At 42.5% G+C, this 16846-nt stretch overlaps 2 protein-coding genes and 1 long non-coding RNA gene across 3 annotated transcripts in view; 1 reads left to right on the forward strand and 2 right to left on the reverse strand.

Annotated features, from left to right (window-relative positions):
- The window catches only part of LOC124231552 (SET domain-containing protein 4-like), a 125793-nt gene that overhangs the window by 54774 nt on the left and 54173 nt on the right, over positions 1-16846 (reverse strand). The window lies entirely within an intron of this gene.
- LOC124231559 (uncharacterized) lies at positions 6-4364 on the reverse strand. Its single transcript, XR_006886592.1, has 2 exons — positions 3837-4364; positions 6-1183 (listed from the first exon to the last, which is right to left on the reverse strand). It is a non-coding gene; the product is annotated as an uncharacterized LOC124231559 (long non-coding RNA).
- Positions 2230-16156, forward strand: LOC124231553 (carbonyl reductase [NADPH] 1-like). Its single transcript, XM_046648347.1, has 3 exons — positions 2230-2539; positions 3099-3206; positions 15380-16156. Exons 1-3 carry the CDS (start codon positions 2254-2256, stop codon positions 15874-15876), a joined length of 891 nt encoding a protein of 296 aa, XP_046504303.1. The 5' UTR covers positions 2230-2253; the 3' UTR covers positions 15877-16156.

Here is a 16846-nt window from a genome sequence, read left to right on the forward strand (position 1 = left end):
AAATGGTTCTTTATAAATTTCCATTTTGCAGATTATTTACATGCTAACCAACTCAGAAATCTGATAGACCTCAAAGTTAGGTCAAGGAAGGACAGTATAACACAAGGGTTTAGAGAACATTATAGAAACAGCCAGTGAGTACATAGTTTCAGCTTTGCAGGCCACAGGGTCTCTATGGGAACTACTCAGATCTGCCGAGGTGGCCTGAAAGTAGCCATAGACAATCCACAAACCAATGAGCCTGCCGGCTTTAGCTTACCAGCCTCTAGTATAACATGGAGAACACCATGAAGGGAAGGCATCTGGTGTGGTCTCTTTAACTCCAGACTCGTTGGAAAAACACAGTTTCAAAGAGTGAAGTAGGAGTGGGTACTTAAAACCATCCATAAGGGAATCTGAGACAGTCGGGGAATTGAATGGGAATTGGGTGTCCATGGATATCGGAGAACTATCGTCAAATCTCTTCAATATGAATGTGTAATTTATGGAGGAAGGAAGTGTCATGAGGTCTGCAACATGAACGTGGTTCAGCACAACATATACAGAAGAGGAACGCATAATATAGTAAAATAGTCATAATTGTTCAACCTAGTGTGTTAGATATATGGTTGGTAACTATATCATTCTTTCACTTTTCTGTATGAAAGCTTTCAAGACAAGCATCGGAAAACAACAAATCCTGGCTCTGCCACCTTACTGTGTGACCCTGAGCAAAACCACATCTTACTGTATTTCTGTTTCTCCACCTGTTAAATGAGGACATTGGGCACAAGATTGCTGTGTGAAGCTCCAATGTCCTGATACAGGTGAAAATGTTAAAACACAACAAAAGTGCAAAGTGTCTTCTGTCTTGAGCCCCTGTCGTTGTTAGGACCTAAGACCCCCCAGGGCTGACGAGAAGCTTCTTCCTGCCCAACACCAAGCCTGCCTCCCAGTGGGCTCAGTGACCCTGTTCCACATGCCTCCCTTCACAGAAGCTCTGCATGTTGTAAAGATTCTTCATTCTTCACCAGTGATTTTCAGGCTGACAGCAATGCAACGGGATCTCCCCAAGTGATGTTTGGGCCAGGCCCAGTGGCCTCATGGTAAGTTCAGCAAGCTCTGCTTCGCGGCACCCAGCCTGGCTCCCAGCGTCAGACCTACACCGCTGTGTTAGGGGCCATGCTGTGTGGTAGCCCACATACTGAAAAATAGAGGAATATTGGCACAGATGTTAGTTCGGGGTGAAGCTTCCTCAGCAAAATAAAATAAAAAATAAACTAAAATGAAGTTTACAAGCTTCTCCCTTCAACCAGGCACTTTATTTCCTCTGTTACTTTTTTTCTTTTGCAAACTGACCCAAGAGGACAACAATGTCTAGATCAACACAATAGCATCTCAACTGTTTGGAAATATATATTTGAAATTGCAAAGATCGTTTTTTTCTTAGGACCTTAAAAATAACACCTAACTCTATACACCAATTATTATCTCTCACCTTGGACAAAATCAAAGTCCACCCCACTTTTAGCAAACAAGGATTATGTAACCATTATATAAAACTTTGCAATCAATGCCTTGGCACACACTAAGAGCTTCAATAAAACCTTGCATCCCACTTGAGGGCTCACTGGGAGGCACACAGCGAGGTACCCTGCCCACACTGAAGGTCTAATCATGGGACCTAAGTCTCTAATTCTCTCTTTTGAGTTTCTCTTAAAAAAGCAATGGGATCGATGTCCTCAGAAGCAGTTAGCCTGTCTATGTCATTTCCTTGAATCTTAGGAAAAAGCAACACTTCCCATTCTGCAGTGGATGATGACCCAAGTCCAAGGCATTACTCCGCACTCCTTTTCTCCTTTTGGGGTTCTCCCAAAATAGTTTCTTTAGTAAATCTGCTGTGAGTTTCTAGTTCCCTACTTGACTTATCACCAACCAGCTTTGCTTTGGCGGAAGCACACCTCTCCAGCCTGCAAGATTGCTTACATCAGAAGTGAGATCAAAAGGGAGACCTGTGTCCTTTTGGCCGAGGGTGCAGAGTGGAAAAGAGGTGGACCCAGGAGAGGGGCTTAGGAAAACTTTGGAACATTTGGCCCCTCCTAGGAGGGAGGGATGGAGGTGGGGCCTCCTTCTCAGGAAATCACAGCACTGGATCCCAGAACTCATTTCTCTGCAGACTCTCTGACTTTGGCCAGGGCTCCCCAGTGAGCGCTGCTGTGGCTCATAGCCCTGTCTGCTGCCCACACAAGTGCCTCACACACCCACTACCCAGCCATGTCTTACACCCGTGTGGCGCTGGTGACTGGGGCTAACAAGGGCATCGGCTTCACTATCCTGAGTGATCTGTGCCAGCAGTTCTCCGGGGATGTGGTGCTCACGGCAAGGGACACCACGCGGGGCCAGGCTGCCGTGCAGCAGCTGCAGGCCCAGGGCCTGAGCCCACGCTTCCACCAGCTGGACATTGACGACCCCCAGAGCATCCGGACACTGCGCGACTTCCTGCTCAAGAAGTACGGCGGCCTTGACCTGCTGGTCAACAACGCAGGCATTGCCTATCCTAGTAAGTGGATGTGAGCTGAGAGGGGAGGCAGCCTCTGTGAGGGTGGCCAGCAAGAGTGGGTTGGGGTCTGAAATGCTGCTATGGAGATCTTAGCTCTCAGGGGATCTAGAACAATCTCCCTAGGGAAAGAGGTCAGACTGGAGGCTACGGAGAGAGCAGAGACCTCTGAGACTCGCAACACTTTCCAGCAAAGAGACTTTGCATTTCCATGACACAGACTCTTAAGGATCTCCTCCAGGTTTTCACGGTTTCTCTTGGAATGCACTTTAGAGCAGTTTCGCGACTTAACTTGTTTTAAAAAACAACAAGAAATTTTAAGAATGGTACAGAGAGATCCCACCTGCATCCTTCACTTAGTCTCCCCTAATGGTGCCATCTTACAACTCTATACAGTATTAAGCCAGGAAATGACATGAGTATTGTCACATTCTTAACTTAACCAAGCCATTACTTGCAATTCACCAGAATCTGTATGTAAAAAACAGTTTGTATCATTCTTGCATTTTTACCATGAGTACTACTTTAGTTTATTAACTTTGTTCTCTTTCTCCACTAAAAGTTCCAGATTCCACACCGATTCATATTCAAGCTGAAGTGACAATGAAAACAAACTTTTTTGGTACCCGAGATCTCTGCACGGAGCTACTGCCTCTCATAACGCCCCATGGTGAGTCCGATGAGGAGCCCAAGCCATGTTGGTTCTGGCACGATCTGCCCTGCCTGCCCCTGATCTCATCTACAGGCTCCCACCACCTCTCCCTGCTCAGCCACACTGGCCTCCTTCTTGTGTCTCCACCAGGCCTGGTGTCCTTCTGCTTCCAGCTCTGTACACACTTGTCCAGCTGTCATGGGTGCTCTGTGTGCCACTGATCATTATATAAATGGCTCTTATCTTTCAGGTCTTCCTTCAAAAGTCCTCAGAGAGGCTCTTTATTTGCTCTGTGCTCTTCACACTTTAGAGCTCCTTGAGGATTCCATCCTGGACGCTCTGGCCTGTGTCTCCCTCTCTCACAGTGATCCTGTTCGGGCTAGTGGAGCCTTCCCTACCCCCAGTTCACTAGGTCCCCTTCAAATCTCTCACCTGTCTAGAACATTTCCACACTTCTAGACACACATATTTGTCCTCCTGCCTCTCCATCTCTTCCTGAGCCTTCCTTCCCTCCCCTGAATTCCCACATCCAAAACACACATTTTAAAAATGCACTGTCCTTGCCCCAAATCATCTTGGTCACTGACCCCACCATCCACCCACCAGGATCCTGGGTGTCACCATGCCCGCCCCCTTAATATCACCTACCAGGTCCTACGAGTGGTCCTACCCTGTTTCTCTGCAAGCCTTCTCCTGCATCCCAGCTCTACGACAGACTCTCAGCTGTCATTGCTGGACAGTTGCAAACTCTCCTAAGGGAGCTTCTTTCTTGAGTCTTTTCCTTTCTGGGCATTCTCTGTACTCTCTGCTTGCTTACTCCCTCCTGAAAATCCATCAGAAGCAAAGTCCTAGCCCTTCGTGAGGCTTGCAGTGATCTCTGTAATTTGACTTGCATAATACCAGGCTGCTTTTAACTGCCCTTCAATGTGCTATGTTCTGGACAAAACAATCTATCACATATCTTTGGTTGTAAACAACTGTAATACTCACCCCAAGGTAATGGGATGGAGGGGAGCCACCACCCATTAAACACACCAATAAGACAAGCCGACACTTTTAGAAAGATTAAGAGGTGTGGCTTGGAATTGAGTACATACGCATACAGCTCACTCTCAATTCCTCCCTGTTTCCCTGTCCTGTCCTCCTGGAAAGTTCTGTGACTTCTTCTAACACTTGGTTCACTAGGGCCTCAAGGGACAGCTATTTTGCAGTCACTTCACCCCCCTCACTCACACCAACACTAGAGGGCAGCAATGGAGTTCCTTGTGCCACCACCACACATTCCATATGTATTCCTCTTGGAATCATACTAATGACTTCTGGATGGGTATTTTTCTTACTTCACTGGGCTGTGTTAGTTTCTGCTGTGTCTGTGCTTGGTCCAGAAGAGGAATGGGCACTCACAGCTTTGCTAAGGCAGGCTGTATTCAAACAACTGATCTTGCCTCACCAAAGCTAGAGTTAATATGCATGCTATATTATATTATAGTAAATACATGCCGCATTCTCGCTACACAGCAAAGTTTTCTTGCCTTCTGAAATAGGAGAGTTCTTCCATTATTTGGGATGAAAGGCAGCCACAGAAGTTCATGCCATCATGATTTTATTCAACACTCTTTGGGGAGAAAATTTGAGACAAGTCCTAGCTAGGCTAACCAAAAATAAATACTGTCTCAGCTCTCCCTCATCTCAGGTCTGAAGATACAGAGAATGAGCCGGAATGGTTGCGGAAGGAGAAAAAGAGAGTATTGTGACCTTAAGGATTACTGAGCGATAATACTATGAATTTCTTTTTATTTTTAATCCGTTCTTAAAAGAGTTGTTCTGAATACTCTAACCACAGAAAAGATAAGACCTATCCTGCCCAGGTACCCTCCACTGAACTTCACCAATCAATCAATATCAATGCCATTTATATCCCTTCACCCCTTCCCATCTCATTTCCCAACTGTTCCCAGAAGCGAGCATCTTCCTGAATTTGAAGAATGCTGTCTTTAATGCTGGCAGGCTGTTATTCTCATTTTCCTAATAAATTAGAATGTATATTTATTTGAAAAGCTACTAAGGAAAACCCATCTCTGAGGAATCAAGCAAACGCTTGAAAACTGCACATTCCTGTTCATCGCATATTAGCTTGAAGAGCCCTAGGAGGGAACAAACGGCCTTGTGAAGGCTGCACTCACCAACTAAACCTTTAAAGAAGTGTTACCAATCTTGATTGAAACAGGCACCACTTTTCAACTTTGTACAGTCTGGAAAATCACCAGAGGAAGTTGGAGGGAATATACTGTACTACAGATTGTTCCACCTCCGACATTTTGCGGTCTAGAAAGGATGAGTGGATGGACGTTTCTTGATGTGCTGTGCTAAGCATTTCAGATATTGTGCCAATAAGAACATGGAGGCAAAACAAAGCTCAAGGTCACATGCACAGCTGGATGTGGGCCTCAGTCATGTGGCATCCAAGCTAATTGTCCTCCCCACTACTCAATGATTCTCAAATATTTTAGGCCGAGGATCCCATTCTTCAAGTGAAGAATGAGTGAAGCTGTACCCAGTCAGGCCAGGGTGACATATGACAAAAGAAGACTCAGCTTGATTGGGACCAATGTGTCCCTCAGCACAGAGCCCCCAGGGCACCACAGGGAAACCCAGACGGTTGCAGGAGACACAGTTTAAAACCCTGCAGTCTTTCATGACACCCCTTTTCAACCCAGAGACATAACTACAGGTACTCTTGGAATTAGATAAAAATGAACTTAGTGACGAATGTGAAGTCATAAAAGTTCCAGAGAAACAGACGTGCACTTAATACCCCTGAATAGACAATTCAAATCAAGTAATGCTCGTGCAGCTTGTTTCTGGAGATGACATGATGTCTACAGTATCCCTTGTTGTCCAGATCACTGTGGCCCTGGTTTTCAGTTGTGAGAGTTGGTAGAGTGAAGGAGAGATGCTCGGGCAGAGCCATGAGGGGACAGTCATCCAAAGAGTTCTTGAGCAGCTACCGGGTGTTAAGCCCTGGGAACATGGTCTATGTGTTTCCATTTATTTATACCTTAAAGTAAAATATGGCATCCTTAAAACTGATTCCTGGTCAGACACGGGATAACGGCCCGGATAAACTGTAAGCCTGACAGGCACCCCAGCCCCACCAGTGAAAGGGTCCTTTTTTACAAGAATGACATACTTTTATCATCAATGTGGAGTGACTATTATAAAAGGCCACTAATTCTCACACAAACAGGTACACACTCACACACCCTTAGCACAAGAAAGTATGAATGGCCCATAACACTTCTTAGAGGATTAGCTGTGTGCATTGCAGTGCAGTCTCCCTGAACTGCATTCTGAAAGCCAGGAGTACACTCTGGAGATGAAACACTTGGATCACAGTCTTTGCTGTGTATCTTCCAACAAGTGCCTCCTGCCTGTGTGTTTCCAGCCAGAGCTGTCAGATCAGAAGCGGCTACAGTCACACCCAGCTCTGAGGCGAGGCACCCAGGCAGGTGCCACGTCTTGGGGATTGGTTAGTGGGAGGGACTGGCAGGGGAAGATGGAGTGGGATGCAGCACCCACATCCAGGAATTTACCTACACAGACCCTTGGACTCCCCGGTCAGGTTTCCCCACCGTACACAGGTAAGTATTTTCCCAGCTGATTCTAGACTTCCTGAGATAGATAATACAATAGAAAAGAGGTCATCACTTTATTACAGTGTATAAACAGCCTAGAGAAAGGACAGTTTCTCAGTCTACTATCACAGGTTTCAGAGACTAAAGTCTCTGGGAATATGATTTCAAAGCCCTGTGAGTAATTGTAGCTGCCTTTCTGCTATACCGGTTGCGCACTGTGGCTTCCTCGGCCACTGTCTTTTGTTTCTTCATATCCTTCTATGTGTTGGCCTTTGGATTCATGAAACATGCATTACTTTTACCAGGAGAGAGGCAGGCAATATTATTGAGAATGAATTAAATTCTAGTAGGACCTTTGAGTGTGCTTACTAAAACATTTCACAAAGAAGTTCAGTTTATCTTATGCTTCACGTGTTCCAGATGAAAGGAAGGACTGGAATAATGGACTCGTTTCTAAAGTGAGGTCATCCTACAAGACTGTTGGAAGATTACAAGACACTTACCATAATTCAGTGTAATTCTCTAGAGGATTATTTAATGAGAGTCATAGTGCCATGGATAATCTTTCTTATGGAATATTTTTTGCGCTGCCATTCTTAGGTAGGATGGAGCTCAAGTTAACTGATGGTAACAGTCTTCCCAACATTTACATTCAAGAGGGAGAGTTTCCTAATTTGTTTGAATCTCTTATTCATGGTATAGTCTCATGTCTTGTTTATACCACTTAAAATATTAATTTAGATGTAAAATTAGTAAACTCTTTATACATGTTAATAGGTTTTTTTAATGCATACTAACAACTGTTTCCAAAAAAACTTAGTGAGAAATACGTTGCTGTTTTACACTTTGAACAGCTTTATTCAGATATAATTCACATACCATACACTTTACCCATTTAAAGTACACAATTCACAGGTTTTGCTTTTGTTATCGAGGTCACATGTGTTCACAACATTGTGTCAATTTCAGGTGTACATCATTATATTTCAGCTGCTGTATGGACTGCATCCTGTTCACCACCAGAAGTCTGATTTCCATCTGTCACCATACATATGTGCCCCTTTACCTCTTTCCCCTGCCGCCACTGTCTGCTCCTCTGGTAACCACTAATCTGTTCTCCTTAAGTATTCATTTGTTTGTTTATCTATCACATATGAGCAAAATCATACGGTATTTGTCTTACTGTGTTTGACTTCTTTTACTTAGCATAATGCCCTCAAAGTCCATCCATCTTCTCACAAATGGCACAATTTCATCTGTTTTTATAGCTGAGTAGTATTCCATTGTACATATGTATCACATCTTCTTTATCCATTAATCCGTTGATGGGCACTCAGGTGACTTCCAAGTCTTGCCCATTGTGAGTACTGCTGCAATGAGGATAGGCATTCATATATCTTTTCCACTTAGCGTTTTCATGTTTCCTGGATAAATACCCAGAAGGAGAATAGCTGGATCATATGGTATTTCTATTTTTAATTTTTTGAGAAATCTCCATACTGTTTTCCATAGTGGCTGCGCCACTTTTCGTTCGCACCCACAGTATATGAGGGCTCCCTTTTTTCCACATCCTCTCCAACATTTGTTATTTCTTATCTTTTACTAATAGCCATTCTGACAGGTGTGAGGTGATATCTCATTATAGTTTTTATTTGCATTTCCCTAATAACTCGTGATGTTAAACAACTTTTCATGTGCCTGTTGGCCATCTGTATATCTTCCTTGGGAATATGTCTTTTCATATCCTCTGCCTGTTTTTTGGTCGGGTATCATTTTTCGTTGTTGACTTGTATGATTTCTTTATATAATATTGTGTAAATTAACCCCTTCATATATGACTTGCAAATATTTTCTCCCAGTTGGTAGGCTGACATTGTGTTTTGCTGATGGTTTCCTTTTCCATGCAGAAGCTTTGTAGTTGATGTAGTCCCATTTGTTTATTTTTTCTTTTATTTTCCTTGCCTGTGGAGACTTGGTATTCCAAATGATACTCCTAAGACAGGTGTTAAAGAGTGTAGTGCCTATGTTTTCTTCTAGGAGATTTATGGTTTCAGGTCTTACCTTCAAGTCTTTCATCCATCTTGAGTTACTCTTCTCGTATGGTGAAAGATAACGGTCTACGTTCATTCTTTTGCGTGTGGCTGTCCAGTTTTCCCAGCACCATTTATTGAGGAGACTTTCTGCTCTCAATTGTATGTTCTAGGCTCCTTGGTAAAAACATTAGCTGTCCATAACTATGTAAGTTTATTTCTGGGCTCTTGATTCTGTTCCATTGATCTGTGTGTCTGTTTTTCTGCCAGTACCATACTCTTTTTATTGCTATAGCTTTGTAGTATATTTTGAATTCAGGGAGTGTGATACCTCCAGCTTTGTTCATGTTTTTCAGGATTCATTTGGCTATGTGGGGTCTTTTGTTGTTCCTCATAAATTTTAGGATTCTCAGTTCTATTTCTGTGAAGAATGTCATTGGGATTCTGACTGGGATTGTGTCAAATCTGTAGATTGCTTTCGGTAATACAGACATTTTACCTATGTTTTTTCTTCCAATCCATGAGCATGGAATATCTTTCCATTTTTTTTATGTGTCTTTAATTTCTTTCAATAATATCTCGTGGTTTTCAGTCTATGGATCTTTCACCTCCTTGGTTAAATTTATTCCTAGGTATTTTATTCTTTTTATTGCAGTGGTAAATGAGATTGTATTCTTCATTTCTCTTTCTGCTAGGTCATTGTTGATGTATAGAAATGCACCTGATTTATGTATGTTGATTTTCTACCCTGCAACTTTACTGTATTCATTATTTCTAATAGTTTTTTCATGGATTCTTTAGGGATTTCTGTATATAGAATCATGTCATCCACAAATAATGACAATTTAACTTCTTCCTTTCCGATTTGGATAAATTTTCTTTCTTTTTCTTGCCTAATCCCCCTGGCTAGGACTTCCAATACTCTGTTGAATAAGAGTGGTGAGAGCCGGTAACCTTGTCTTGTCCCCATTCTTAGAAGAATAGCTTTCTGTTGTTCACAATTCAGGATGATGTTGGCTGTGAGTCTGTCATATTTGGCCTTTATTATGTTGAGGTACTTCCCTTCTATACCCATTTTGTTGAGAGTTTTATCATAAATGGATCCTGTATCTTGTCAAATGCTTGCTCTGTATCTATTAAGATGATCACGTGAATTTTATTCTATATTTTGTTAATGCGGGGCTTCACTTTGATTGAGTTGTGGATGCTGAACCATCCCTGCATCCCTGGAGTAAACCCCACTTGATTGTGGTGTAGGATCCTTTGAATGTATTGTTGTATTCCATTTGCTAATATGTTGTTGAGGATTTGGGCATCTGTCTTCATCAGCTACATTGGCCTGTAACTTGCCTTTTTCGTGTTGTCCTTGTCAGGTTTTGGTATCAGGGTAATTTTGGCCTCGTAAGATAAGACAGGAGTCATCCCATCCTCTTCAATTTTTTGGAAGAGTTTGAGAAGGACAGGTATTAAATTTTCTTTGAATGTTTGGTACAATTCACCAGAGAAGCTGTCTGGCCCTGGACTTCTGTTTTGGGGGAGGTTTTTGAGTAGTATTTCAATCTCTTGACTTGTGATTGGTCTCTTCAGATTCTCTATTTCTTCTTGATCCAGGTTGGGGAGGTTGTATGATTCTAAGAATTTAGCCATTTCTTCTAGGTTAATCCAGTTTGTTAGAGCATAGATTTTCACAGTAGTCTCTTAAAATCCTTTGTATTTCTGTGGTATTCATTATAATTTATCCTCTTTCACTGCTGATTTTATTTATTTGAGCCTTATCTACTTCTTATCAGTGAGTCTGGCTATGGGTGTGTCAGTTTTGTTTATCTTTGCAGAAAACCAGCTCTTAGTTTCATGGATCCGTTCCCTTTTTTTTTTTTTTTTTTTTTTTGGCGTTTATTTCATTTACTTCTATTCTGACTTTTATAATTTCCTTCCTTCTACTGACTTTAGGCTTTGTTCTTTTTTTCTAGTTCCCTTGGCTATATTGTTACATTGCTCCTTTGAGATTTTTCCTCTTTGTTGAGGTTGGCTTATCTTGCTGTGAAGTTCCCTATTAGTACTGCTTTTGCTGCATCCCAAAAATTTTGGTATGTAGTGTTTTCACTTTCATTTGTCTTCAGCTATTTTTTTTACTTCTCCTTTGATTTCTTAATTGACCCAATAGTTGTTCAGTAGCATGTTTTTTGGTCTCTACATATTTATGACTATTCCTGCTTTCTGCTTCTAGTTGATTTCCAGTTGCATATCACTGTGTTCAGAAAAGATGCTTGATATGAATTCAATCTCCTTAAATTTATTGAGGCTTGTTTTCTTTTCTGACATATGGTCTATGTTTGAGAATTTTCCATGTGCACTTGAGAAGAATGTGTATTCTGCTGCTTTGGGTTAGAATGCTCTCTATATATCTATTAAGTCCATCACATCTACTGTTTCATTTAAGGCGACTGTTTCCTTCTTGATTTTCTGTCTGGATGATCTATCCATTGATATAAGTGGGGTGTTAAAGTCCCCTACTATTATTCTGTTCCTTCCAATTTCTTCCTTTAGGTCTGTTAACAGTTGCTGTATATACTTTGGTGCTCATGTGTTAGGTGCATATGTATTAATAAGTGTTATATCTTCTTGGTGGAATGTCCCTTTCATCATAATGAATGTCTGTGTCTCTTGTTGTCTTTTTTGGCTTGAAGTCTATTTTGTGTTTGACAAGTTTGGCTACACCAGCTTTCTTTTGCTTGCCAGTATCATTCCATCCCTTCACTCTGAACCTATGTTTCTCTTTACAGCTGAGATGTGTTTCCAGGAGGCAGCATATTGTTGGATCTTGTTTTTTAATCCATCCAGCCATGTCGTGTGTGTTGATGGGTAAATTCAAAGAATTTGCATTTAGAGTGATTATTGATATATGAGGGCTGAATCCTGCCATTTTATCTTCTCGTTTCTGGTTGTTATATATTTCCATTGTTACTTTTTCTTTGTATTACTGTCTGCCATTTCAGTTTGGTGGCTCTCTGTAATATTTTTCTCAGTGTCCCCTTTATTTGTGATTTTTCACTCTGCTCTGGTTTTTTGTTTTGTGGTTACCTTGAGGGCTGTATGAAAGATCTCATAGATGAGATAGTCCTTCTTTTGCTGGTAGATCCTATCTATATAGCCTATGCAGGTTCCCTCCTTTTCCTCTTGACAATGTATGTTTTTGTTTTCACAAATTATTCTTTTTTGTGTTGTCAGTTTGTTACCAAATTGAAGTGCTTATTGTTATTCTTGATGCTTTCTTTCCTTTTACCCTTTATGTTATAATTAAATGTTTACTAATGTTTATTCTGATACACAGTTGCAATTTTCTGGTTCTGCCTATTCATCACCTCAGTCAAACCTTTGTTTACCTTTGCCTTCTTGTTTCAGGTAGGAGGGCTTCATTCAACATTTCTCGTAAGACAGGTCTACTGGCAATGAACTCCCTCAGCTTTCGTTTCTCTGGGAAAGCTTTTACTTCTCCTTCATATCAAAGGGTTACTTGGCTGGATAGAGTATTCTTGGCTGATAGGTTTTGTCTTTCAATATTTTGAATATATCACTCCACTCTCTCCTAGCCTGTAGAATTTCTGCTCAGAAATCTACTGATAGCTTAATGGAGGTTCCTTTGTAAGATATTTTCTTCTCTCTGCCCCCCTTTAGTATTCTTTCTTTGTCACTGACTTTTGACAGTTTTAATATGATACGCTTTGGAGAAGGTATTTTGTGATGAGACAATTAGGGGTCATATTAGCGTCATGTACTTGTATACCCAGTTCTTTCCCCAGGTTTGGGATGTTCTCAGCTATTATTTCTTTTTAATAAGCTCTCTGCTCCCGTCTCCCTCTCTTCTCCTTCTGGGATACCCATTATCCTTATGTTGCTTTTCCTAATTGAGTCAGATATTATTCATAGAATTTCTTTCACTTAACAAAAGTCTTACAGGGGCCAGCCCCATGGCTGAGTGCTTAAGTTCACGTGCTCCACTTCAGCGCCCCAGGGTTTCACCAGTTTGGATCCTGGGCATGGACATGACACTGCTCATCAAGCCATTTTGAGGTGACATCCCACACAGCACAACCAGGGCCACTCACAACTAGAACATACAACTATGTACTGGTAACTTCGGGAAGAAGAAGAAGAAGAAAAACAAGATTGGCAGCCGATGGTAGCTCAGGAGTCAATCTTAAAAGAAAATTAAAACTCTTAGTTCTCTCTCCTCTTCCCCTACAATCATTTCTAGATTCTATCTTTGAGCTCACTAATTCTCTATTCCGTATGGTCTGCTCTATGTTCAATGATTTTGATTTTATTTTTCATCTCATTAATTGTCCTTCATCTCCTGAATTTCTGTTTCTTTGTGGGTTTTTTTTTTTAAGATTTCAATCTTTTTGGTGAACTACTCCTTCTGTTCATTAATTCAATTCCTGAGCTCATCTAACTGTCTTTCTGAGTTTTCTTGTAACTGGTGGAGATTCTTCATGATGGCTATTCTGAATTCTCTGTCAGTTAGATTGTCATCTTCTGTGACTTCAAGTTTGGTTTGTGGAGAGTTGTCGTTTTCTCTCTGTTCTGCTGTGTTACTGCAGTTCTTCATGGCACTTGATGGTTGATCCTTGCCAGTGCATTTGTGGTAGGAAACACCTCTCGTTTTTGGGTGAGACTTTGGTTGCTTTGATTCTCAGCTACTTCTGGTTGTATTTGAGAGCCTGCACTTTTCGCCCTTCACTGCCTCTGCTGGAGGTGTCATCAGTGCCCTCCTTGTGCTGCTTGTGCCTCTGAGGTTGCTGGTGCCTTACTGCTTGCAATGTCACTGCAGTGTTAGATGTCACCACTGGGGTCAGCAGGCTGCAAGCACCTCTGCTGCTTCTGGGGTCACCTGGGTCTCATGTTCCCACACTGGCTCTCTGAAGGCTCTCCATGGACTCAGGTGCTGCTGCCGCATGCACCACCTGTACTTCTCCTCGGTTATCTGGGGTGCTGGCAGCACCACTGCCAGGGGTGCTGGGATCAAAGGTGTCACGGTCACTTCCAGGGTCTGGGGTCTTGTATGCAGCCCCTACTGATGGTAGAGCCAGTGTCTGGGATTCTTCTACTGGAGGTGGGGTCACAGGTTCTGCTATGGTTCCTGAAGCCACAGGTCACAGGGGCCACCTGCCTCTGCTGGGGGAGGGCAGGGGCTAAGCTATGAGTCTTGTTCCTGGTCCTGCAGCCTCTGGTTGCTGGCATGAAAGAATGTACTTTGTAAAACATCAGGTCCAGGAATACCACCCCTGCCAAGGAAATATGAATTTTGGGTGCTGTCCCTACTGCTGGGAAGACTGGCCACGCTGCCTGGGAGGGGAAAGGGGCTGGGTGTCCCATGTCTGCCCCTACAGCCCCTGGTCACTGGCTCATGCGCTTGTGTGAGAATTCCTGCTTTGGATAACCCCCACCAGGGGAAGGAGAGGAGGCTGCTCCTCTAGTGCCACTGCCTCCCATGGGGCCAGTCCACCCACCTTCAGATGTATAGATGCATGTATTCCTCAGGCATTCTGTGTGCCATGCAGGCAGTCCTTTGTTGGTCAGTGAATGTACAAATGGTTGAAACTTAGGGTGGAGAGACAAAAGGACAACTCACTCTGCCACTGTGCTGTCACTCTCAGTGGTTTTAGCATATGTGCAGAGTTGTGGAACCATCTACAGCATTCTCATCACCCCTGAAAGAAATCCTATCACCCCTGTGTCCCCCCATTCCTTGTAGCTCTAAACAACAGTAATCTACTTTCTGGCTCCAGATTTTCTTCTTCTCCACATCTCATGTGTATGGAATCTTATACTATGTAGTCTTTGTGATCGGCCTCTTTAACTTAGTGTAGTCTTTTCAAGGTTCATCCATGTTGCAAGATTTACTTCGTTCTTTTCTATAGCATCCTTTTAATAGTTCAGTTTCCGCTGTTCCTCACTGTCACCATATTACCAGGCCATTAGTCACTGCTCAAGAGTTGATAAAAACCCAAATACAGAGAAAATAGCATGCAATTCAGCCCACTGAGCTGACTTGGTTTTCCCTCCTCGATCCGAGTGGCAACCTTCCAAAACAGATGCTACCCATTCTCCTAGGTTCTGCCATCCATCAACCAGTCACTCACCTCTTTGTTGGTCATGAAAGAGCTGATCATAGAGCACTGCCCAAGTAACCACAGCATCCTCAAGGCATCCCAAAGGCAGCCTTTGGCACTAATGAGTACCTCCTTACATTCCCTTTAGCATGTTCCTGTATAAGTCACTTTCATTTTCTTATGGAACTTCTGGGTACTACCCTCCCCACTAGAAAATTTCTCTGACATCATCCAAGACATTATGGATAAAACAAGTTTCAAGGCTGTATCATGTCCTTCACTCATAAAGACAGTCTTCATTAATGCTCATGGCAAACTGGGAACTGTCTCTTAAGTGGACAAATTCCCACTGAATTTGTTCTTCATCATTCTTCTGCAGGCCTTTCTCGGTAACGATCTGTGTTGCATTTTAGGCAGAGTGGTGAATGTGTCTAGCATAATGGGCCTCCTGGCTCTTCAAAACTGCAGCCCAGAACTCCAGCGGAAGTTTACAAGTGAGACTATGACGGAGGAGGAGCTGGTGGGGCTCATGAAGAAGTTCGTGGAAGATACGAAGAATGGAGTGCACATAAAGGAAGGCTGGCCTGATGTCATGGCCATGGCATATGCAGTGTCAAAGATGGGCATCACCATCCTGTCCAGAATCTACGCCAGGAGACTGAGTGAGCAAAGGAGAGGGGACAAGATCCTCCTGAATGCCTGCTGCCCAGGATGGGTGAAAACCGACATGGGGGGACCTGAAGCCATAAAAACCCCAGAAGAAGGAGCAGAGACCCCCGTGTACTTGGCCCTTTTGCCCTCAGATGCTAAGGGGCCTCATGGGGAATTTGTTATGGAGAAGAAAGTTGAAAAATGGGGACCCCTCTATGAATTCCCTCCATGGTTCTCACGTATTTTGAGCCTTGGATAGGATCAAAGGGCCAATCACACTGTTAAAATATCCATTTCAAAAAAAAAAAGGATGACAATATCTCTAAGGAGTACTCACTATCACTTGGCTCATAATTCTGTGCATATAAGCTATTATCCCCGTGAAGGAAAAAAAAGTATGAAAATGTCTGTAGGGAGTACTCACTTTCACTTGGCTCATAATGGTGTGCGCATAAGGCTTTTGTGATTTCTTCTGTGATATAGGGGGAGGAAAACTGTAATGGATGAGAATAATGAATGAAAATCAATAGAAAAGTAAACCGAGAATAGAAGTTCTTTATGAATGTTCCTTTGTGCAGATTGTTTATATGTCATCCAGCCCAGAAATGTTAGATATGACAGTTAGATCAACAGAAGGATAGTATATTTGAGGGGCTGGGAAACAGTATAGAAAGAGGCAGTAAGTGCATAGTTTCGTCTTTGCAGGCCACACGGTCTCTGTTGGAACTACTCAGATCTGCTGTGATGGCATGATAGTAGCCGTACAGGCATCCACGGACCAATGAGCATTGGAGGGTTTGCCTGCTCCCTTTAGGTTCCAGCCTCTAGTAGATCATGGAGAACACCATGAAGGGAATACGTCTGGTGTGGTCTCTTTAACACCAAACTCATTGGAAAAACACAATTGCAAAGTGTGAACTGTGAATGGGCACTTCAGATCCATCCATAAGGGAATCTGAGAGAGCTGGGGAAATTGAATATGGATTGGGTGTCAGTGGACATGAGAGAATTATTGTCAAATCTCTACAGTGTGAATATGTCATTTATGGAGGGAGAAAGTGTCATGAGGTCTGCGACATTAGCATGGGTCAGCAAAATATACACAGAAGCTGAACACAAAAATACAGTAAAATATTTATAAATGTTCAACCTAGTCTGTTAGATATACGGGTGTTTGCTATACTATTTTTTCAACTTTTCTGTTTCAAAGCTTTCAAGACAAACATCTA

This window comes from Equus quagga, chromosome 21, assembly GCF_021613505.1.
Source record: "Equus quagga isolate Etosha38 chromosome 21, UCLA_HA_Equagga_1.0, whole genome shotgun sequence".
NCBI lineage: Eukaryota > Metazoa > Chordata > Mammalia > Perissodactyla > Equidae > Equus > Equus quagga.